General features: G+C 38.4%; 1 protein-coding gene across 1 annotated transcript in view; it reads left to right on the top strand.

The window, feature by feature from the left end:
- tbc1d32 (TBC1 domain family member 32) overlaps nucleotides 1-13978 on the top strand; it is a 105884-nt gene extending 91906 nt beyond the window's left edge. The window contains exons 32-33 of the mRNA XM_015371724.1: nucleotides 7414-7602; nucleotides 13785-13978. Of these exons, the coding sequence (XP_015227210.1) occupies nucleotides 7414-7602; nucleotides 13785-13904 (309 nt within the window). The 3' untranslated portion in view covers nucleotides 13905-13978. The remainder of the gene's footprint in view (nucleotides 1-7413; nucleotides 7603-13784) is intronic.
- The last annotated feature ends 11175 nt before the right edge of the window (nucleotides 13979-25153 follow it).

Genomic DNA, 25153 nt, shown 5'->3' with positions numbered 1-25153 from the left:
ATGTAGTTGCGCTTTTAGATTTGTAGTTGCAGTTTGCACTTCAGGGCCACCGTATTAGTCTCCAGTTGGACACTGGCTATAGCTGCAGCCACAGGCTCTATGTTTGAGCTGTAAGTCATTAGTCACCTAGCCAGTGTTTTTAGGCTCTTTCTGTTCACCTTGAATTGGCCAGAATATCATAGGTAAATAAACTTGGGCTGTAATGTATATCCAAATGAAGTCATATCTAAGGTACGATGATACTCTGTCATTCCAAAAAAGTATATAAAAACAATCCGTTGGACTTTGTTTTCAAGCTGGAACACGTTTCTCAATTCAAAATGTCAGGAATAGCATTAAGTTCGAGGCTTTATAGAGTGGAACAAAAAACCAAAGCCTTGTTTTGGCTTAGAAAATATGCAAATTGAACCAGAAGAATGGGTCCTCTCCTTAGGAATGGGGTTCCTTTGGGTTCTTTGTTAGTCTGCAATGATTATACTCTGTAATTTGGGCTCTTCTAACAATGCTTATAGTGTTGTCTTTTGAACAAATGTACCCTTTTCCTTTTCAACAAACAAACTTTCCAGTTTAGAGTATAAAGACCATGACTTATTCTCTCATAAGGGTTAAAGGACATTTTAGTTGGGTACTTATAAAGAAAATGCCTGTAAAGATTTTTTTCTTAAAGGTAATGTGAAGGGTTTTTCACGAATTTTTTGAAAGACCCGCCCCCTCCACTAAAAAAAAAAAAACGCTTGTGAGAGCATTTACGAGCCAATTTCTCCTCATGCACGCTCTGTTTAAAAGTGGTTGTTCTCATAGGTCATACAAGCTTACTGTGTCCGAACGTCCGCCTTAACTAATAAAACCCCTAAATCCCTCAATCACTATATAGAGCGGGGACTATATAGTGGACTTTTTAGCAAACTCAGATAACTGACCATTTGGGCAGATGATCACTGCTTTTTAATCCATTGGTCACCTAACTCGTCCTCCACCGTGTGGTGCCTGCCCCATCCTTGTTATTAGTCTGCACTGTCGGGTAGCAACAGCCTATGGCGACAGCGGGCTGCTGTGACAGCAAATCCCATAAAGCTTTACGAGGAGAGCTCTCTGCACAAAGCTTAATATTTACAATAAATCAACAAAATATGCTTACAAAGTTATAACTTGCTGATTAGGGGGAAAAAAAAAGTAAAAAAATGTAAACTTCAATTTTAAAAGGGAATTTACTGTATTAGAATAACATAAATCTTAACATTCGTGCGAAATATTTTGTGAGCATTTAGCATTGCCATCACCGCTATCAGTATTGATAAGGACGTTTACTCACACAACTTAGTAAGTTGTGTGAGTAAAGTTTAAGTTCATATGGTAAAACAAACGTTTTTCTTATTATGATTTGTCTTGGCAACTAAAATAGTCTTTTTCACACTGGATCTAAGGCGTTTGATCTCTGTTTATAGTGGCTGACTTGTTTAGCCCATTCACTTTCTGGTTTACTGCTTGAGCAATATTGTGCATACGACCATATTGTGTTTTTTCTGTAAATGCACACAGGAGAAATTTATTTACTAACAAAACGAGCAAAAAGAAAAGCGCAAAATGAAAAAATAAGTCAGCAGTATGCGATATTTCAGAAATACCTTATGCAACCATTGAGCTACTAGCGTACAAATGTAAAAATAAAGAAATCAATACCTCAAAGAAATCAAGACTCAATCTTTTTAAACTCAAAATCATTCAAACCACTGAAAAATATAGTTATATTTATTTTCATTGCCGATGTTATGATTGCTGGCCAGCGTTATGCATGTTGCTTCGAGAATATTTGAAAATATTTCTGTAAAGAATTTGCTCCAAATCTGAGAGACCAAAATACGCCCTAACCCTTTTTTTCCATCACCGCAACTTTTAGCTCCCACCATAAATGTAGAATCAGCTGGACAATCAGACCGGATTACTCTAAAAATCCATGGACAACATTTAAACTAAATAAGGATCCCTTTTAACATAAAGCTAATTTATTAAAACAAAGTTAAACCCTGCTAAGTTTAACTTGCCATCCCAATAAATATAATTAGAAAGGTTTATTCCACCCTGATAAACATTTGTTTTGATCAGTCCTTTATAATTTTCTATTTTGATTACATTTGGGCTCCTTAGTTTCATTAAGGATGAAACAGGGCAGTTTAAAGTCAGAAAACAAATTGAAAAAGCCTATATCATAAAAGCTTTGGCTGTCATCTTGTGAGCTCAATGTCTTTTTTTTTTTTTTAATGTTCATTAAATTTTCACAGAAAAAAAACACAGCTTTGACATTGAACCGTTTTGCTTTCTGAAACCGTAGAATAGCTTAAAAACTCACCCCTCTTTTCATCTGTGTTTCAGTTTCATGAACTCATCATCATCATGCAGAAAAAGCTTTTTCACCTTGAATGGTTTCCTGTTTTGATCCTGTTTTTGTCCTGTCAGTGGTTTAAACTCGTGGTTTGTAGAAGGTACGGCAGCAAGGCTGTGGATAATACTCTTCACATTTCCAAAGATCCTGACTTTACCGTCTCCAGGACTGAATAATACCTCAACCTCAACATTTTCTCATCTCTTCTTAGATCGATAATATCCATCTCTTTTTAGTCTTAGATGGAAGCTTTTAGGTTATAAAAAGATGCAGGGCCAGCATTTTGATGGTTTTGTCTTTGGTTGCAGGTTTTATTCATACATATTACTTATATTTTTATAGAAAATAGAAATTTTAATTTACTGATAACTCTCTGCATTTAACCAATCCCCTTGGAGAGCAGTGGACTGCCATTGTGCGGCATTAAGGGTCTTGCTCAGAGACCCAGAGTGGAGGCTGTGGCGATCCAATCAGGTACTTGCAACCTTCTCAGAGAACAAGCGCACTGCTCTAACCTCTAGGCCAACACTCCCCTTATGCATTAAATTGGTATGAAAGGCATTAGGGATCCATGTTGAAACAACACAAACGTGGGTCTTTTTTTTCATGCTATAAAAATCCTATTAGTGGAACTAAGTTTAACTTTATCTTTAATTTTAATTGAATAGGAAGAATGAACTACTTTATCATACGTGTCCCTATTGATGCACCGCTGATTGGTCAAGATACAATAAATCTCAACAATCAATTTATTGGGGGGGTGGTGGCCTAGTGGTTAGGGCAATCCTGAGGTTCTGAGTTCGAGCTCTTTTGAGTATCGATACTTTTGACAACCCTAGTCAAAGCATATTGACAATAAAAAGCTGGGAAATAAAAAAAAGTGAGGCTCTTACCTAACCATTTATTGTAAGGGTTCGGTCCAATTATCTATATTTTAGATGTTATTTACAGAAGCAATAATGCTGACTCGGGCTCCTTTAGGAGGCTTTCTTTCCTTTCCTGCCATGAGGTCAACCTTAACTACCCACTCTCATCCCTCTTGGGTCATGGAAGCCTGCACTGTAAACACTGTTGTTGCTTTTTCTGTCTTGCTTTATCCCCCCTACTGGGTTGGGAGTCCTTAGAACCACAAGATCATTGAAGGCACCCGGGGTTATTATTAGAGGTTTCAACAGATAAACATGTTGGAGATCTGTGTAGTACACTTCACATATTTTCTTTCTTTCTTCTTGGAAGGAAAAAAAAAATCTTCTGTGGGCAGTTTATAGAGTTTACCTCCTAGGGGCCCTAAATTCAATCAAGCTGTTCTGAGTGCCTCAGCAGTTGCCTCGGTGGGTCTCTCCTCAATTTGCAAGTCTAAAGCCAAAGCATTTGTCAGAAGTGCAGCGTGAGACTGGCCACAGGCAGGTTCTCATGCTAAAAGCTTCCTTTAAGTAAAAGGAGACTCAACTGGGCTATGTTTAAAATGTTCGGAGAGTTCAGTGCCCTGCCTTGTTTTGCTATTAAACCCGCCTCTCTGAAATAAATGTTCTGGACCCTTCATCTAATCATCTTTCTGTTTTATCTGATTATTTATTTGAGCCTCACAAATCTGTTAAAAAGGGTAAAAGGTTTTTAGCTGAAGTTCAGACATTGACTTGGACATTTAAGACATTCAGAGGTGGATCTGAACATGTTTTCTTTGGATGCTGCTACAGAATCTTGCTTTGTTTAAACTTGAAATCACAAACCGGTTGGGTTCCTTTAGGGTTTTCAGGTTGAGGGCAGAAAGAAAGCCTTCATTAGGTAATGCAAGTGGTCCATCTGGATTGTCTGAGATATGACTTCACAATTTATTATCTATTTATTAGGGATGGAACTGTTTTTGAAAACCGTCCGAACCATTCGGTTCGGTTCGCGTGTGTTGCGTTCGGTTCATGCGCTGCTCCATTTTCTCATAGGCGAAGCGTTTACAGACTCCAGAGCAGAAGGTGGCGGTACTGCGACCAAAGCCAACCACCAGTAGTAAACAAGAAGAAGAAGAAGCGAAGCAGCGTAGCCGGGTGTAGCAGAAAAAAATCAGTTGTTGTGGAGAATTGTGTGGGTATGGCGAGTGGGAAAGAACAGGAGTTGGAAGACGCGCCAGCAGCACTTTATAGGTCTGCTGTATGGGACCACTTTGCATTTAGAGTGACCTACGATGACGGCGGAAAGAAAGTTGTGGATAAAAGTACAACAGTGTGCAAGCATTGTGCAACACGTTTTGTTTATGCTAACATCAACATGACCAACATGTCATGCTAACCTCGAAATCCCACATACTCCATCAGCGCTCCGCCCCGCTGCGCTCCAGACCACCTGAACAAAGCAAAGCCTACACAAGACGATTAAATTCAAAGCAGCAAAACATGCGGAAATGATCCATGGTTTCCGCGAATCATTAAAAATAATTACAATTCATTAATTTATTAGTATTTTTTCATTAATTTCATAAAAAAAAAAATTTCATTAATTTTTTAATTTTTTTTTTTCAGTGTAACAATCAACATATACCGAACCGAACTGAAAACCGTGATCACGAAACCATGAACCGAACCGAACCATGGATTTTGTGAACCGTTCCACCCCTACTATTTATCGTGATGCTAAATTCATGTCCTAAAGACCTGAACAGCAGTCAAAGGATTAGCTATGGCTCTCTATCATAGGAACATGTGTTTATTCTTTATATGGTGCCCACTGTTTGTGCATCATTTACACTGACCTAAACTGAAACCCTCCAATGTTGCTGTCAGTCCCTCTGCGATCTACTGGATGTATTGCTGTTGCACTTTAATTTCAGCCACTCCTGGGAATGTTTACCACTGGACCGTGTCTTCTCTGTTTGCGAGTAATGTCTCTCACTGGTCCCCAAAGCCCTGGAGTTTCAACCCTTTCCAGGCTGATGGATTTTATCATCTGACTGATTCATATGATCATGAATTTCTCTCCATCAGGCCATGTGTGTGACACTTTGAGGTCACTTAGATTTTTTTCAGACAGGTACAGTTTTAGTTATTGATTCTAAAGAGGCTCTTAAATGTAAACTCAAATGTGGTTCATCAAAGGGAAGGATTTTACAAGGGGGTAAATATAGTTTCAAAAAGAGGCCCGGTTGCTTTGAAAAGCTTTTTCCCCTTGAAACAAATTATACTTTTTTTTGCCTTTTTATTTTAGCCAGCTTTGATATTAAAAATAATTTGATCTGAAACTTTAAGGTGTGACAAAAGAAAATAAATAGGAAGGAGCCAAAAGATCTTAAGCTATATTTAAACATATAGAATGTTCAAATACATTTAGAGTCATCTTGGTTAAGAGCTCCAGAAATACAAGACGATTTGTCTTAACTTAGCTTAGCTTAACTTTTTTTTCAGCAGGATAGATATACAATTTTTTCAAAGACGATACTTTGGCTTAATTAGATGTTTTGATGCCAGAGTAAATTCATCATCTGGCTCTGAGCATGTGGTGAATATGTGCAGCTATCCATTAAAGTGCATATCATTTTAATAAACATGTCATCTTACTGTGCAGCTGGTGGAGTATTTTAACATTTGGCCCCATAACATGTTTAATAAGGTTTCATTTAACTTCACCGAGAGGGAAAAAAAACTAGACCTTAAAAGGCTTTTTTCCTCCAATAATAACATTTTCTGGGGTAGTTATGAGTTGGCAGTGTGCACCAGTTGAGTCAATAGTTATAGAGAGAATTAACTATTAAAGAGTGAATTTCTGACATCTAGTAGACACCAGACTTCTGGTACTTTAAAATGTTCTTAACTTATTAACTGTTAATTTCCAACTTCAGAAGACGCATAATTTATTCTCAGATCTCTTTATTTTCCAGCAAAGAACAGAAGCGAGCAGTCAGAACTAATTGAGTTGTTTGACTCATTTATGTTAGTTTGATCAAGAATAAATTTCATCCCACAGTGAGGTGATTTAAGCTTTCTCTCCTGTGTTCAGGTCACCTACTATGCAGATTGTGTGAGATTTAAACCAGGGTGCGATACAAGGATTGCATAATAACTGATTCTCTAAGACAACAGAGTCTCCTTCTCCTGGTCAATTTCACAATTCTTTTCAGGGTTTCCACACAGATCTATCAAGAACACACACCCTAAATATAGTGGTTGTCTTGATTTGCACTTTCTGCTTTTTTGTCAGTAGGAAAACACAGGTCTGTGAGACTGATGTTGTACCTGCTTTCTTGTTGGCTGAGATCTGATGGAAATCCCTTGTTGAGCTGCTGCATTAGAATTGCAGATTTTAACTTGCTCATCAGCTGAAGAAGTAAACATTAGCATGCATCTTCTTGTCTCATTGTCCCCTAATCCCAGCTCAATTTTCATGACTGTAGAAAGATGTTCATCCCTGAAAGTAAACATGATTCCTGAAAGAATTGTTGAGATGCTGATAAAGCATCACTGGAGCAGTCTGACTGTATTATGCAAGGGAAATGAATTCAAATCATTAACAAAACAGAAATATAAAGGATAGAATTGGATTGGATTTTATCTTTTCCATGTTTCCTCAAATACCAGTTCTTTAGAAAAAAAATACATTGTCCTTTCGGGTTTGCAGTTCTGGGTCTATGTCCATCATAAGTTTAAATGCACATGCAAAAAAAAGCTAACAGCAGTTTGTTCAACAAGTATTAAAGTTGAAAAAGGAAGACAAGATTAGAAAAATCTACTTTATAGTCACAAACGGTATATTAGACCAAAAAAAAGAATTCTGGAGCCTCTGTTAGGGAGATGGCCATGTTCCGTTTGTAGATCACTATTTTTAAAGGTATTCCAGTGAAATAATAAAAGCAAAGAAAAATTCTGCAAAGGCTACACAAAATACTTAACATTTGCAAAGTCAGCCTATGTACCTAGGATTGTACATTAGGAACGTGCTTAATTTGCTACAGCTTAAAGTCTGATTTTTATGACTCCAATAATTGTGGCAGACTTCAGCCCCCCCAAACAGGACGCTTGATCACAATGTCTTTTCTGTATTCATTGCAGATGTGCCTCCACTGGCTTACTCAGTGTTTTTGGAACTACCTGGACTGGAGCGAAATCTGCATGTACATCTGCACCTGTGCGGTGATGGGTCCAGATTACCAGGTTTACCTGTGTGTGGCTATATTCAAACACCTGCAGCCTGAGATCCTGGAGCGCACACAATCCCAGGAACTGCAGGTTTTCCTCAAGGTAAACCAGAGCTTCATTCTCTTTTTAGATGTCCACAATATTAAAAATTAAACCTGTTAATTGTCGTGTTAATTTCTAATTTGTTTGCAAGATGTATAGTAATATAATAACATTGGCCTAAGAGCTTGCTAAAATTCAATCTCTTTATTTAAAGTCTCAGGAAAATGAATTCATACTTTTTCCATAATCAACCACTGGCATTTATTACTTGCTTCTTCTGATATTGCTTTGCCATGGGATTTCTCTCCTTTCTGTTTTGTCTATCAGCACATTGTTTCGCTGGTTGCTCATCACCGGTTTCTTAGTGTGGATCTGGAAGTCCCACAGGATCGCAGCTCACTTATTCTCTACTGCTCTGGGGCGTTTCTCTGGCTTTAAATACTGGATTTCCAGCCTCCACTTGACAGCATTTCTTTTTAGTCCCTTAATTATGGTATTCCATGTTCCCTTTGCCTTCAAGCATCTCCCCTTACCCTTCATTGTGTTTGTTTTCAGTAAAAAGTTTGCATCTTGGGTCTTGTCTTATGCTGTAGACCCTGTCTATTTTACTTTTGTTCTAAAAGGTATTGTGCATTCCTTTAGTTCAGTCCTATTTAACCATTAATGAGAACAATATCAATATCTTCCTCAGCCCATTGGATGTATTCAGCATCTGGGGGCTCATTTCTCCATGACTCTTCTTTTTGCTGTTTGAGACGTTTGTTTAGCTCTTGGTCTATGTGCCCTATCTCTGCTGTATAAATAATGTGACACAGAGAAGCGGAAATGCAGAACATAACTCAGGGGGGCAATCTATCTTCTTTACAATGGGGCTCTTCTACTGCTCCTCTGCTCAGGGTTCCTCAATGTCCAGTTTCAATGAAAATGTCTCTCTGCATTCACACAACTGAATAAAATGCTTAAATTAACTTTTTAGAATAGGGTCCAGTTCCCAAGAGTCCAGCTAATGACCTGTGTTGAAGCAGAGAAACCTCAAATGTGGAACACTCTAGACGTCCGCCTCTGGAATTGAGAAACCCTGCTTTGAACCATTAGCTAGTTTAACAATAAAAAACAGCAAGCTGTCTTTCTAAAAATGCATAACAGTCATTGGGATTGGAAATGTGTCCATCAGAGATGAGCCAGTTTTCTGAGTATAACCCATTACGAGGGAGTCACTTTTTCAATCCTCTGAAATACTCAAACTCATCTTTGCTGCGGTATAAGCTTTTTTGTTTTGTTTTTTTATAAATGAGAGCGGCCATTTTCAGCAGCTAAAGCATCCTGACCCTCCCCACCACAGCTTGGAGGATGGCTGAAGGAGGGGAGCATCCTTAACTTTCTCCCCTTCGTTAGCCCTTTTAAACAGGGTACAGTGCAAACATGGCTATGCTTTAAAATATATACAAAATTAGCTATATGGGCATAATGTGGTATACTTTTGGCCAGCACTGTGTGTGTATACTGTTTTTTTCCATAGGAGAGAGGAACATCACAATCAGCAAGACAAGTGATCTAAAAGCATTAAAAACATGCATAACTAAAACTAAAGATGTACTTAAAGGGGTCTAAGCGGTTGCTAAGTGTAGCGGTGGAGTCACTCAATTAGCAACAGGAATATGGCGATGAGACAGAATGCGTTCCATCAATCTGTGGTCAAAATTAGGCATGCAATATCACTTCCGGGTCAGAGTCACAGTTGGTACATTCCCTTATCCGTTTTGTTATTTGCAAAGTTGTTTTCTGAAATTCTATATTTTGTTTTGGTCAAATTTAAATTTGCTTTGTGAATTTTTTTTTCTTTTATTTTGTAACATCTGTTTGCACCTCAGGCCTTTACCAATATGATGACTTCAACAATTTTATCTAAGGTTCCCTGTAGACTGATATATTGCCCTCTGTAGCCTTCCCACACTTTATTTAAGGTCTGCTTTAAACAGTGACAAGATACCATGGACAATTGCTTTGAATAAGACAGTATTTTATACAGATTCTTTCTGAAAACATTCTTTTAATGAGCTGCTACAGGAGGCAGGAAAAGAAATAGACTGTCTGTGAGAAACATACAGATCCTCTGTCCTGAGTTGAACTGTAGAAAAAAGTTTTTGTCATGCCTCTATGCATCCAATCTTCCCACTGTCTGTCTCTATGGGAACTATGAGAAGAGAGTCTTTAAACCAGAAAGATGTGGTTTTAGAACATTAACGTGTTCTTTCATCCTGTCTCACTGAGGGACATATCTATATTTCATTTAAATTAAAATTTGAAAAGGGGAAAGACTTGTTACAGTCCCTCTGAGTCCAGCTGGAGTTTAACTGCAGCAAAGCAAAAGGTGGCGAGAGGAGAAGCAGAAAGAGTTGGTAATTTACTGCTGACCCACAGACTATATGGAGCCACCATATTTCATCTCTTTGTTAGCTGATATCTAACATATTCTGATACCTATGAAATCTTTGACCACAGAGTGTCAGGACACACAGAAACCCACATCACCAACAAACACCCAATATATAATCCAAAATGAATGGTCACTAGCTCCTTATCGATTGAAAGCCCTGGCATGTAAAACCCCAGAGGTTGTTTTTTACAGGGTAATGAGAATCCCAGGGAATTTCACATTTACTTTTGAAAGCCCCTGGACATTAAACTTGAGAAAAACTGCCATAAACCTTCAGTCCAGCAGGTAGCGGTAAGGCAAGGCAAGGCAAATTTATTTGCATAGCACAATTCAGGACAAAGACAATGCAAAGTGCTTTACATGGTTAAAATACAGGAAGATAAAACAGAATCAAAAGTAGGAAAAAATAAATAAAATAAAATAAAAAATGCAAAAACAAAAAAGAATATTAAAAACAGTTGGACTAAAGAAAATAAAAAAGTTGAACTAATGATGTTTTAGTTGAACTGTTTAACTAGAACAGTGGAAGGCAATCCTAAACAAATGTGTTTTTAGTCTTGATTTAAAGGAACTCAGGCTTTCTGCACTTTTAAAGTTTTCTGGAAGTTTGTTCCAGATAAGTGGAGCATAGGAACTAAATGCTGCTTCTCCATGTTTAGTTCTGGTTCTAGGTATGCAGAGCAGGCTGGAGCCAGAAGACCTGAGTGGTCTGGAGGGTTGATACACTGATAGCAAGTCTGTGATGTATTTAGGTGCTAAGCCATTCAGAGATTTATAGACTAACAGAAGTATTTTAAAGTCTATTCTCTAAGATACAGGAAGCCAGTTTAAGTACTTTAGAACTGGGGTGATGTGCTCTATTTTCTTAGTCTTAGTGAGGACACGGGCAGCAGCGTTCTGGATCAGCTGCAGCTGTCTGATCCACTTTTTAGGCAGACCTGTGAAAACACTGGTAATAGGAACACACCACTGGTTGTAATCAACCTTTACATGTTTACTTCCTTTAAAATAGGCTATTCTTTGTTGATATTGTTCCAACTGATAAATAGTTCAGAGTGAACTTTACAGTTATGCAGCTGATTCATTCCTTCTATTATTGAGTAAAATCACTGCATTCATTAAAACTTGAAATAAAGATTTACATGTGTTTTTCTCAGTCTTCATCTGGCAAGACTTCATGTACAAAAATTTTTCCTTTATAATAATAATAATAATAAGATTAAACTCACATCCACAGCACAACACAAAACCCGTATCAGTCAAGCTACTCATAAAGGGAATTGATTGACTTTACAATCATGAGCAAATGTTTATATCAAGGAGAAGGTATAGTCAGTTGATAGCATAAAAAAGGATCTATGAAAGCTTAATGACAGCATCCAAACTGTGGTTTTTCAATCTACAGCACCGTCAGGATAAAACCATGAAAGGGAAGGAAAAAAAAATATTATTATATAAATATGAATAAAGGCGGTACACTCTACATGCTGAGGTTTATGTGAAGTCTAAGGAGAATGTATATGTACAAGGGAAACTGAAAATAATCTGTTCAAACATGAGTAGTCCATTGAAATATTTTCATTCCCATCATCGTATTCCCTGTGCAACCCCGGTCTGGCTTCTGGCTTAGCTAGCCCAGTAGACGAACCACCAAATCAAGTAAACTTTCTGGCGCTGTAAAAGCATAATTAACAGTAAAAACATAACCTTGATGAGGTGAGCACACAGAAGTTTTGAGGTCTACTTTCTTTGTTAAAAAAACATTTTTAAATCACTTTTTCTGACAAACAAGTTAACTGGAAATGACCGACTGACTTGCCGATAGTACGGCTGTGATTAGAGGGGAGATCCAACTCGGTACACTAGCTGAGAAGCCTGACGGCACAGAGCTCTGAAGATCTGCATATTTCTTGATAAACTGAATACACAAATGAAGCTCTTGAAACGTATCTTTATGCCAAATTAAAAGTATAAAGGCAACGTTGTGCACTCACAGTTGTTGCTACTGGTGTAACAAACACCGCAGTGCTGACCACATTTCCACCCCTTTAACAAGCCCCTGGAATTTCTTATTTTCTTACCTGTCTTGAGGCAATAAAGCCCCCAGAAAGGGAAACCTGTCTCAATGTAAAGCTCCCCTGGCATTAAAAGCCCCAGACTTTCTAAAGGCTCCGTGGTTTTAAAGGGCAATGGAAAACAGGCTTTTGATTATTTTTGAACAAGGTGTCTGTACTGGATCCAGTTGAAGCCACTGATTTCTCGCTTTGCTGGTAATAAGATATTGTATAGAAATGATCTGTGACAATAAATACAATTCAATTCAGTTTATTTATATAGCGCCAAATTCACAACACATGTCATCTCAAGGCACTTTACAGTTCAACCAGGTCATACAGTCTAATGATACAAAGTTTTCTATCTAAGGAAAACCAGTTGATTGCATTGACTCATTGACTCAAATACAATCCCTCACACTAAGCATGCTTGTAGCGACAGTGGAGAGGAAAAACTCCCTTTTAACAGGAAGTAACCTCCAGCAGAACCAGGCTCAGTGTGAGCGGCCATCTGCCGAGGCCAACTGGGGTTCAAGGAGACAGAAGCAGAGACACAAAAAGCAGCTGTAAGAGGCGGCCCCGTCCAAATACACTATTCCTGTATTTAACGCCCTTAACTATAATTATATCTGTTAGCCAAAACTCTCTATAGAGTTAATATTTTCATGATAATTTAGACACATAGAGTTGTTAAAAATTAAACTCTGGTCTAACAATTAATGGAAATGAAATAAATCAGCCTTTGTACTCCGAGAAATCCAATGGATTCTGGTGCGTGTTCTGCTTCTACCTAAACTGTTATGCTGAATCCCTCAGGCAGATGTGTACAAGGTCAGCCTTAAAGTTAGTTTCCTGCATGTTTTAGATCTTCCTCTGGTTTAAATCCTAATCATTACTAATAGCTGTACAGACCTTGGTGGCATCCTGACGAGGTTACCTGGCCCTCTTTAATCACCTGTGCTGCTGTTTGGGGTCGATTGGTTCTAAGATTAATCCTTAGACTTAGACAAACTTAATTGTCATTTTATACACACAGTTTATACAAAACGAAATGTTGTACAGTACAACTCTCAAGACATTTCACTTAAAGTGCAGCAGTGATAAAAAGTAACATGGTGATCAAATGTAAACATGAGAATGAGATGATTTACAATTTTTCCAACATTCAGCGCTTCTTTTTTTATTTTTCACTGTTTTATTCGACGTTCAGCAGTCTTATGTCAGTGGGAAGGAAGCTGTTTTGGAACCTACCGGACCTGCATCGGATGCTTTGAAGCCTCTTCCTAGAGGGAAGATGTTTGTATAACTCCACTTTATAAAATAGAATAACAAATAAACATGCCAATGATCTGTGTGTAAACATCTGACCGGAACTGGACCTTTTTATCTATAAATAAGGATAATTAACTTATCCATGTTTATACTTTTAAATTCCCTTCACGCACAGTTTTGCCTGTGATTTAGTATTGAGATGTGAGAGAATATTTTCTTCTTGTTCTATTTGAAATAACTCCAAATGACATCCTGAGAGCTCAGTTTACCTCACAATGAACACTTAACCAGGATTTGGGCTCATAAATTGATCTGTAAAGTATATAGAGCATATATTTCATTTTTATAGCTGAGACCCTCATAAGTTAAAACACACGGAGTATAATTTATGATATGCAACAATTAACAACCCTTCTCTCCATCTTTCTCCTCTTTGTGGTTATACATCTTAACAATATATTTTTTTTCTCCATGTGCAGGAGGAGCCAATCGCTGGTTTCAAGTTCAGCAACTACCTAGAGTTTATGATGGGACTGGAGCGCAGATACAGGAAGATAATTCTGACAGACATGGATAACATCAAGAATCCTCAGGAGTAGAACCTTCAAAACCCTTTTTATTTTTTTTACAAAAAGAAACGCAGACCAACTTTCATTCTTCTCTGACTTCACCACAAGCTTTATATATATTTTTTTTTACATATTCTGGTTTTAGTTGGATATATTCTAACAATCTCATACCATAAATAAGACTTTCAACATCCATTCTCTCCCTCTATTGCTCGTTATGCTTGTAATGTATATTTGTATCATGTTTATCTCTTGATTTTTGTTGTGATTAAACTTTTTTTTTTCCACTGTAAAGTAGACTGCTCGCTGTTATTTGAGGGAACACTCAAATAACACACCCAAGGTCAGAATGAATATAAAATTATATTTGAATATTTCTTTTTGTACAAAGTTGAATATGCTGACAACAAAATAGCAAAAATAATCAATGGAAATAAAGTTAACCAATGTAGGTCTGGATTTGGAGTGAAAAACAAAAAGTGGAAACACATTACAGGCTGATCCAACTTTGATTAAATGTTTTTAAAACGGGTCAAAATTTGTTTCAGTATTGTGTGTGGCCGCCACGTACCTGTATGACCTCCCTACAACACCTGGGCATGCTCCTGATGAGCTGGTGGATGGTATCTTGAGGAATCTCCTCCCAGCCCTGGATTAAAGCAGCCGCCAATTCCTGGACAGTCTGTGGTGCCAGTCCATAGTATCGATGCCTTCATCTTGCAGGAACTGCCGAAGCTCCAACCAAAAGGTCTTGCATTGTCCTGCAGTGGGGGAACCCAGCTCCAACCACACCAGCATATGGTCTCACAAGGGGTCTGAGGATCTCATCTCAATACCTAATGGCAGTCATGCTACCTCTGCCGAGCACATGGAGGGCTATGTGGCCCTCCAAAGAAATGCCACCCCACACTACTACTGATCCACTACTAAACCAATCATGCAAAAGCATGTTGCAGACAGCAGATCGGTCCCCATGGTGTCACTAGACTCTGTCACGTCCGTCACGTGAACCAGGTGAGTCCAATCTGCACAATTTAATTCACTGTGCAGATTAAACTCATCTGGTTCATAGCTGGCAGAATAAATACATGACATATAGATGACCTGATGGCTCCACATCTCCCACCTCTGACCATTTAGTCACCCTTCTTGTGAAGGAAGACCACTATTCTAGTCAGCTGAAATGCCTCTGGTTTCCAGCAAAGTTCAGCCAAGCCTAAAAACCAGCCAGAGAAGGACCCATGGAAACAGAAGAACTTTTAAAACACTACTACTGTAGTCTTTTTAGAGTTCAATAATGTCCTCAGTCAAGGTCGGCAGCTCCCTGCTCCTGCCGAAAATAGTGAGACAAAGCCCAGCTTACCCATCTGGAGCCACAGAACGGTTTGCGTGAATCGCTTTGAAGCCAACCTATAGTCTTTCTCCACGATTTTCTTCAAATTTCTCCCAGGTCAGACTTTTTGCATCTGTAATCACCCAAGTAGTGCCACACTTGACCTCCCGGCACCGGCGTGGTGCCTTAGCAGTCCCACAACTCATCCTGGCTTATTATAGTGACATAGACAAGTCAAAATAATGACATAGTAACTCATAATTATGAGATAACATTCATAATAATGAAGTGAAGGTGTTTTTTAAAGCACAGTGGCAGAAATGGTAATTATTTGAATTATTATCATGCTCTGTCCTCATACACAATCAGAGCTTGACATTAAAACCTGCCAAATGCAGATACATTTTAGCTGTGGTAGTTAGCACAGCCACTCCTACTGGCCACTTTGGTGGGTTGGATTCTATTTCCTTTTTAAGTTGTAGTTTTCCCATCTGAAATGACAAGCAAATCTGCAAAATACAGTCTCAAAGCTTCCACCAAACCCATCTCAATGAAAGATGAAACAGCTGCATTAATATAGGTTCCCTTGCTTTTACCTCATGCATGGCCTCGTCCAATGTGCGCCTCTGTTGTGTTTAAATTGAATTAGATAACATAAGATTAATTTACCTAGGCTGAAGTAGTCCTACTCAATTCTAGTCAGAATAAGAGTCTGATACTGCTCCATAGAGCTGTGATTATGGGGAGTGTTTCGAACGAACCAGGAAAAAAATGCCTCTGCACTCAATTGGATAGACCTACAACCAAAAGAGCAACGGAGTGCGTGACGTATGTTAAGCGACCAAAGGAGCCAGCTGATAAATTAAACTTTTGCCGAATCGCGTAGGAAGGACGCCAAAACATCTTTCTTTTCAACAAATGCCTTGATCGCGTTTCTCTGTTCCTCTTTTAAAATCTATTTGCTGTCGATATCTTCTAGAACAGACCTAATAGTAGAATCTACTTACCTCAACCCTCCAGCGGCAGCCATTGTTGTTGTCACCCAAGCGCGCTTTGGTCACGTGGTGGATTACGTTACTGTTGATCATCTGTCCATCATCGTATAAAGCCTGCCCTGACAATTTGGTTGGCCTGCCAAATATTGGGCAAGCATACTCGCGCTACTATTGAGCAATGCCAGACCGAACTTCCCGACCTCAAACATTGTGGGCGGGACTAAGTTCGGAATGGCACCCAGGCTATTGATTTATGTAGTTTTTAGGTAAAATATGACTGAATTCCTTAAAATATTTTATAGAGTTTATTCTTAGTTTTAAAGGCATCGGTAGGAGATATGAAGCAACAAGTATTCTCAATGCCATATATTTGTTCTGATCAGCCACTGAAGCAGGTGAGTCCAACCTACACTGTGAATTAAATTGTGCAGCCACCAAACTCACCTGGTTAAGCAGCGGGGCAGAACAAATCCATGGCATAGAGAGGACTTTTTGACTCCACATCTCCCACCTCTTTTTAAATTTATTTAGGTAACTTTCTGTGCTCCTGATATTGACTCTCAACTGGATAAAAGTATTAGCTTACTAAACATGGATTTTATCTACAGTTAATTTATTACATTTTAAACTAAACATCTACTTTCCTGCAACATTTTTAAATTTAATAAGAAACAACACATCTTATTATGTTGTACACTGCATAACTTCATTTATGAGGCCCTGGTCTGGTTACATGCCATTCATTTGAATTAGAAGGTGAAGGATAATGGCTCTGAATGACTGGCCTTGGGGATTTCTGCCTTCGAGCAATCTGTTTCAAATGGTTTCCACCTAACAACATATCTTCTGCTGTCTTTTGTGAAAGTCACATAAGCGTAAAACCACTGTCAATACGTTGCATGTTTTTTTTTCTTTTATCTCATGTTCTAAGGGCATGCTTAGATGGATTGAGAAGCAGAACTATTGGATCATGTGTGAATCATAAGTTGGACCCAAAGGATGAACCAAGAAACAAATTACAAACACCTAACTGAGGCAAACGTTTACGTTATGAGGCATCCACCTATTTCATTGTGTATAAATTTGCATAGAATTATTTTTGAAATATTGGGTCAACACTTAGTAGTTCGAACTTTATACATTTCCTGCATTTTTTCCTCTATTATAGGCCTTAAAGAATTTTACGCCGAAGCATGAAATTATTTCTTTGTAACCAACTAGTTAAACAAAGAGGCTAGTTATTTTATATATCTTCACTACCGGGTTACAATGCAGTGCACAACTCAGCCCCTTCTGTTCTCTACCTCTGCTGGTCATTGCATTAAAGATGCATGAAAAGTCTTGTGTGTTGTGTTACTGCGATAGAGCCTCATTAGTAACCAGAGCCTTATTCCTGTGAGGGTGTACCTCAGTTCTGTTGTCCTTCTGAGGCCTGAATAACAAATAGGGGTGTGGGAATAAAATAATTCATATTGTGATTTTTTAAGTAAAATCGACCATTCAGTTTCAAGTATCGATTTTTTAAAAAGCAAAACATTTAGATGGTACTGTGGATACCCTTTGCTGTGTTTCACAGTGGCGTGTAGTTGAGGCAGTCACAGTAGAAGACCTGGACTGACGGAAAAACCAAACAATGTTGATCTTCATATTACATACATTGTACACATTGTTTCTGACAAGGGTCCCCAATTCATCATCCAATATTCGAGGGAGTTCTGCTCTTTACTGGAGATCTCTGTCAGCCTGTCCCCCAGATTTCATCTCCAAACTGATGGCCAAGTCGAAACAGCTTACCAAAACTTCGCATCATCTGTTTGTCTGATTCTACCAAATAGTCTGATTATCTGTCTTGGGTTGAACATGCCATTTACTCCCTGCCATCCAGTACCACCAGTTTCCAATTTTTATGTGGTCTATGGCAGTGTTTTTCAATCCTGGTCCTCAAAGCACACTGCCCTGCATGTTTTAGATGTTTCCCAGCTTTCACACACCTGTTATCAATTGATAGCAGATTATCAGGCTTTGCTGAGCTGCAATCATCTGAATCAGCTTTGCTAAACCTCAGAAACATCCAAAACATGCAAAGCAGGGTGCCTTGAGAACCAGGATTGAAAAACACTGGTGGCTGCAGGGTTTCTTTCCAACCAAACAATAGCACAATTGGACTCACTAATGAGATGACTAGAGTCTGGTGTGCTATTGCTTGGTTGGAAAGAAAACCTGCAGCCACACGGTCCTTTCTGGAGCCAGTTTGACATCCCTGGATTACATCCACTGGTGTTCACCATTAATGAAAGAAAGAAGTTTCATCAGGCCAAATTACTGCCAGCGATTATGGAGGAGAGCCAGAAAAAAAACATGATTCCAAGAGTTGCTGCCTAGTCACAAGCTGCCAATCGCAGTCATCTGCCAGAACCTTTATACCAAGTTCTTTTGAAGGTCTGGCTCGCTACCCCTCGCTTCATCAACCCATTCCCGATCTCTAAGGTGATGAACCTGGTAGCCATTTGCCTTCAGCTCCCAAGGACAATGAAAATTCATCCCACCTTTGACATGTCCTGGTGGAAACCTGTAAGGACCTCAATGTCCCCTTAAGGACAAAGGACACTCTTTTGAGGACCAAAATGATCACATTTTGGACAAAGAAGACAAAGGTGGTATAAAAGGGGTGTGAAGTAAGCCATTTATCTTAAAAGATAAAAAAAAAAAAAACCTTAAACAGAGGGGCAGGACTCAGGTTTCAGCACTCAAAAAACCTATAAGCAGAGTTAGAGTAGATTCTATTCCACTGTCATCTCAATCCTTACCGCCATGCAGGTGGTTAAAACCTTGTGCCTGTTAAGCCAGACCAATAACAACCCTAACATCTCCACATTACAGGGGCATGGGCCAGTTTCTGGATAATTTGCAGGCCAACAACAACCTCAACGACTCCCCATTACAAGATTTGGACCTATTTTTGGTTCAATTTGCATGTTTTCTAGACCATACAAAGCTTTTGATGGGCTACTCTATAAAAGTCTTGAACTCAACGCTACTCCAGACGTATTGAATTGAGAAAGCTTCCTGGATGGGAAGTGAAACATCTTAAAACAAAGTCCAGTGGTTGGTTTTCAACTTTTTTTTTTTGGAACGTCTGCTTGAATTTTCATTTTCAGAGAAGCTACTGTCAGTTCAAAAGTATTGCATAATTGCTGTTTATTTAAACAAATCAGTTGTTTATTGCGTCGTTATCCCACTGTGAAAAATGTTTTAATTAAATCATTTAAAGCCAAAACCAAGTAGCATGGGAGCCTATAGTGAAGTATGGTGCAGTAATTTAACTGTAAATGTTGGTTCCTCAGTTGTAACATGGATTAATTCAGTATATAGAGAACAATTACCTCTTAGTGTAACTTGACTGATTGTGAAATGTAACCTTTGTGTGCAGTTTTTGCTCCATTTGCAAGCTATAACGTTAATTAAATTTAGATGTGTGTTGAAAAACATTTTTACTCTAAGATATTTAGATGATGTTAAAGGAAGCCAGACGATAATAATCAACTCACTAGTTTTTTCTTTTGCTTTTTTTGCTGCATGACAGTTGAAACACATTGGATGATTTAAAGTCCTAATTTGTTTCTGGGATGCCTGTAATCATCAGCATCATCATCTCCTCCCCAGACTTCACAATCTGACTTCATTATGTAAGCAGTCTTCATGGAGAAGTTGCATCAGTGGCCGCTCTCTGCAAAGCTGTGTTCACTTCAGAGTAATGAAACCGATATTTCATTCTGAGGTCCTTTTTTTGTGTCTTTTTACAGATAATTTCCTCAAAGTAAGGGTGTGTAATTATATTTCTGCTCAAGAGGCTTCTGATGAAATGTGCAGAGTTATTCATCTCTATTTAGATGGATTAGTTTAAATATTCATGATGTAATATTTATGGCTATTTTTTTCAGGACAACTGGGACGGTTTTTAATTTGAGTTTTTCCATAAATACCTGATATATTTGATGAAAATATGCTGACAGTTCCTGCTTGATTCCGCTCCTTAACTACAGTTATGTCTCAAAACTAATACATAAGAAGGTGATTAGTTTCTGGGTGAGTTTGTCTGTAGAGGAGATCTTTTCCCAGCTTTTGTTATAAATGTAGGAAACAGAATTTTCCTCAAACCGAAGTGCATTTATACAACAAAAAAAGACTTTTGTAATAATTTAGTGCAAATGATGCTGCTTTACAATTTTCTTTTTTTTTTTTATTTGCCGTTTCTGTCATGTTGAGGTAATCAATGTAGAAAATGGAAGAGATAAAACCCTCAGCTGTTTGATGCCTTGTGCTGCAGATGGTTTGGATCGAGTAGACCTACATCTTTAAAGTTGACTATAAGGTAAGGTTTTCTTTCTTCCTCTTGGGCTTAACATTACATTTGGTTGCCAAATGTTTTAATAATCCCCAACTGAGTAAGGTTTTCCTTTTGTAGGTGAGGCGTAACCAAAATATATTTACATTTACTAAATATTGTCAGAACAGCACATTTAATTACTTCTGAAAGACATGGGGGCCAAACATGTCCATCAGAATGATATTGTCCTGCCTTTGACGATACTTTATGAATGGAATAAGTTTGTTCCAGGAAAAGGAAACCAATTAGTGAGGTCACACAATGACGTGGAATGAGAAGGCCCGGCTCTCGATCTCTGCTCTAATTCATCCCAAAGGTGTTCTATCGGGTTGAATTCAGGCGTCTGAGCAATCCTGTCCTGTTCATCCACACCAGACTGGTATGCCGAAACCTTCAGGGCTCCTTTCCCTGGAACTAAGTGGCCAAGCCCAGCTCCTAAAAAAAACAATCCCAGATCACAATACCACCTCTACCGAACTTTCAACTTGGCACAAGACAAGACCTGCAACTGCCAAACCCAGACTCAAAGTTTGGGTGTGTGTAGTGATCGATGGCAGGAAGTCGGTGACATCTTCGTACTATGTGCTGAACATTCTCTGACGATACACATTAAAACCTTCATTCATCCTTTAACAATTCATGTTTTAGATTAAATTTTATAATAAATAAAACTAAAAAAGATGCAATAATCTTTACTGAAAAACACACTAGTATTAACAATGTAATTAAGTTTTCTAATTAAAGCACAGCCTGAGCCGTATTCCTCTCTCTGATAGTATATAAAAAAGTAGAAAAGGATGATCAACCTAATTTAATTTTGCAGTGTTTCTAAAACAGGGCAAACCTGTAAGAATGTTTGGTTTCAAACTGAAATCCTGGTTTTATGAAAATTTGTTTATCAGGTACCTCTTTAAAATGTTAAGAAATGAAATAATTAATGCAATTTATTTAAAGTCCTTTCTACTTGCCTCCCATGAAGATGTGATATCTGGTGGGTCACACAGAAACTAAACCTTCCCATTGAGGCGACTCTGGCTTAGGGGGGCTGGTCTTATTTGTAGGTTCAATTGTAGGTCCATCATGTCTTACAGTACGTCTATGTGCCCCCAGGCCAGGGGCAGGTTTTGGGGTACGCACGTCTGCTGGTTTGAGAGTGACTGAATGGATGTGGTTACCCTGCAAAACTCTTTGGGTCAGTAAGACTAGAAATGAGATCAATTCGGTTAGCTGTATCAATTAAGTCCATTTTACATTTGGTGAAAGTAAAAGTATAGATGGAAACACAAAATAGGGGCCCGCTGCAATTTTCTCGATATTCTGGAACCTTACTCTAGGTTACATGTAAACTTGAGTCTCTTGATAATAAAAAAGGGACACAAATGTTATTGAAAAGTAGTGTGACTTGGACAGTGCACTGGGAGGAACAGAAATATATCAAAATGCAGTTATAAATCCCTGTAATCACTCCAATCATATTGATTTCTTAAAGGTACAGGTACAGTTTATATAGGAATGAGTAACTCAAATTTAATGCTCTTAGAAAAATATTTTTTTATGAGCAAAATTTCTTTGAAATTCAATGTGAGGGATGTATTTTTTAAAATATCTTAGATGTGGGGACATTTCACTGGTCCCCTTAAGGTAAAGTACTGTTTTTTTGAGTTGGGGTTAGGTTTAGGACTAAGGTGTGAATTAGGTTTAGGTTAGGGTTAGGTTATAGTTGGTAATAGTCAGGGTTAAGGTAAGGGTCTGGATAGGCCATATAAAACCAATGCAAGTCAAAGAAATGTCCCCATATGTCACGAAAACAAATAACTGTGCGTGCGTGTGTGTGTGTGTATGCATGTATGTATTACCCATCTTTTCTCGCTTTTGTTTTTATCTGTAATTATTGAGCTTCTTCTTTATCTTTATCACTCTCTTCTCTGCTTTTTCTAAAAGTAAAGAAGAGAGCAGGGTTTGTGATCAGCTGTCACTCTGGAACTGGACCATTATTATAACCCACTCCTGATGAAGTCTCCCAATCTGACTGTGGATCTCAAACCGTTGCTCGTCCCATATGTCTATGTGCACTAATGTATTACAGCTTCCAATCAACGCTTTGCACAGCCTGCCTCTTGTTCAGTTTCTTCTGTGCAGAGCAGGAGTGAGAGATCTACTCTTTATGATCTGGGCAAAGGGATGTTGGATATTTGTAGGGTAGATCTTTAACTTGGTATTTTAGAATATTGACTTGTGTATTTAGCTTTCACTCGGTGTCTGGAGCCATTTTTTGGTATTTGGTCTTTTTTGAATGCTAATGCGACACACCTTTGCACAGCTATAGTGTGGCAAACGTTGACTTTTCCACAAAGCCTTGCTTTGGCTTGTTTAAAGATGTACTATTGGGCTTAATTGCATTTTGTTTACTTAAATCAACTGTTTAAGCAAAAGCCCTAAAGTAGCAGCATAATAAAATAGAGTATTTTTCCAAACCTTTGCCGTGTATTGATTCAGTTAACATTCTGGGTCCAGAACAAATAACTTGGTGGATACCAGGCTTTATTTATATTATTTTTCTTTCCTTTTAATATTTCATATATTCTTAATGACAAACTGTATTTTAGTTAATTTCCAAAGGCACAAATGTCAGCAATAAAAGTTTTGCCACAAAGTGCAAAAAAATTACTTTAAATCCTTGAATTCATTATGTTACTCAGTTTCAGGGCAGCATACTGAGTGACATTTAGAAATGACCTTACGAAGTGAGTGAGAGAAGTTTTATTGTCGTCCATTTTCTCCCGACATGGTCGCTGCCTCGCAGCAACACGGATCCCTCTCTCCTTTCTGCTTCTCTCTGTTTGAGCTCGGTTTCAGAGCCTATTTGAGAATGCGGGGAAATGTGTGTGCTTCTCTGGTCTCCAGAGCGGTGACATTAGGAGACACTGGGAGGCAAGCCCGGCCGTGGCGTTCCGTGCCGAGTCAACACCCTGGCATTGTCCTGACATTTCTTTCCTTGTGGTTTCTACTCACCTTCTCTGTGTGAGCGTGCGAGAAACTGAGATTTAGAAGTTGCTGGCAGCCACCCAGACTTAGAGAAAAGGACTCAGCGGTGCACTAATGGCATTGGATCTGGAAAGGAAGTACATGAAAATCATCTGCTGCTCTGGGCAGGCTGGTCTCACACGAACTGTTAAAAAACAACCTTTTTCTATGAAGACAGGACCTTTTTGGAGAAAAACAAAGCATGTTTCATAACAATTGTGGCTCTTTGTGTGAACACAAACTCATAAATATTTATCTAAGTACAATTTACTGTTTCAATTTCCCCCACTAATGGCTCTATGCAAAGCTCCACTATGTCCAGAACTTCAGCCAGCTCCTTTGTTTCCTGTCTTTCATTAATTCATTTCATAATTAAGCTGATTATTCCAGGTGTGTCCTGCTTGTTGCTGAGGTCCTTCTCTTTCTAGTCCTCTTCTGACTTCTGCCTGCTCTTTCTAGCTTTGCTCTCGGCAACGAAAATTATAACAAAGTATCAAATGTCATTATATCTAAGTGAAACTATAATTATATAGAACCATAATAAAATATATATTACAATATTATTGAGGAATAAAAACAAGACTAAAAGTTACTCACAAGTCAAAAACTGCTAAAATGTTTCTTAATTTTAATTAACTAAAATGAGACGAGAGGAAAATAAGTTAATAATTTAGTTGTGTTATATTTTTAACATTAGTTATGTCATATTTTTCTGTTTACCTCACCTGTGCATTGCACAGCTCTGACCGCAGACGCAGCCAACATCACTCCATCAATCCCCTCTATGAACTTGCAGCTTTAATAGTTGCATTAGGGCAAAGCATTTTAAGTGAGTTGGAGTTAATGTCGGGTTGCTGTGAAGAACTTGGCTCCTGTAGAAGAGCTGAGCAGCTCCTTTAGTGAAAGACTTTTACACCGTGTTTTTAAAAAGGAGCGCTACCACAGGTCATTCATCCCTGCTGCCAACGACTCTACAATGCGACATTACAGCGGCAATTATTTGTTTCTCTATGTCTGACACCCAGTGCAATACCTATATATATATAAATATAAATATCCATCTACATAAATACCCATGTACACACTAGGGGTGTAAATCACATCCATCATAGTGATTCGATTCAGTATCTATTTCCTGACCCAACGATTCGATTATTTTCGATACTCAAGAATACATCACGATTCGATTCGAATAATCGGTTCATTTTTTATGTATTTATTTTTTGTTTTTTACACCTTACAGGCTAAACAAAGTTTCAAGTTTCAAATAAATCAATGAAAGCTGTAATATCGTTATGCATTTTTTTTAGAAACAACAGCAAATAACAGGAGTAGAAAAGTTGCATCAAAAAATACTGCAAAAATACTCAGCTCCAGACGTCCCTGCCTCCTCCACAGACGCTCCGCTGCACCCCTCCCAAATTGTAGCTGATCGCAAACAGTGCCGGAGACAGGAGGCCGGCTTGTTTTGTTTTTATGACCGAAATTGCGGAAAACAACTCGTGAAGTTTGACCCGCTAGAACGAGGTGTGCGAGAACG

The sequence above is a fragment of the Cyprinodon variegatus genome, unplaced genomic scaffold (genome assembly GCF_000732505.1).
Source record: "Cyprinodon variegatus isolate N-32 unplaced genomic scaffold, C_variegatus-1.0 Scaffold64, whole genome shotgun sequence".
Classification (NCBI taxonomy): Eukaryota; Metazoa; Chordata; class Actinopteri; order Cyprinodontiformes; family Cyprinodontidae; genus Cyprinodon; species Cyprinodon variegatus.
The sequence above is the reverse complement of the archived record's forward strand: the minus strand, read 5'-3'. Positions and strand labels throughout refer to the sequence as shown.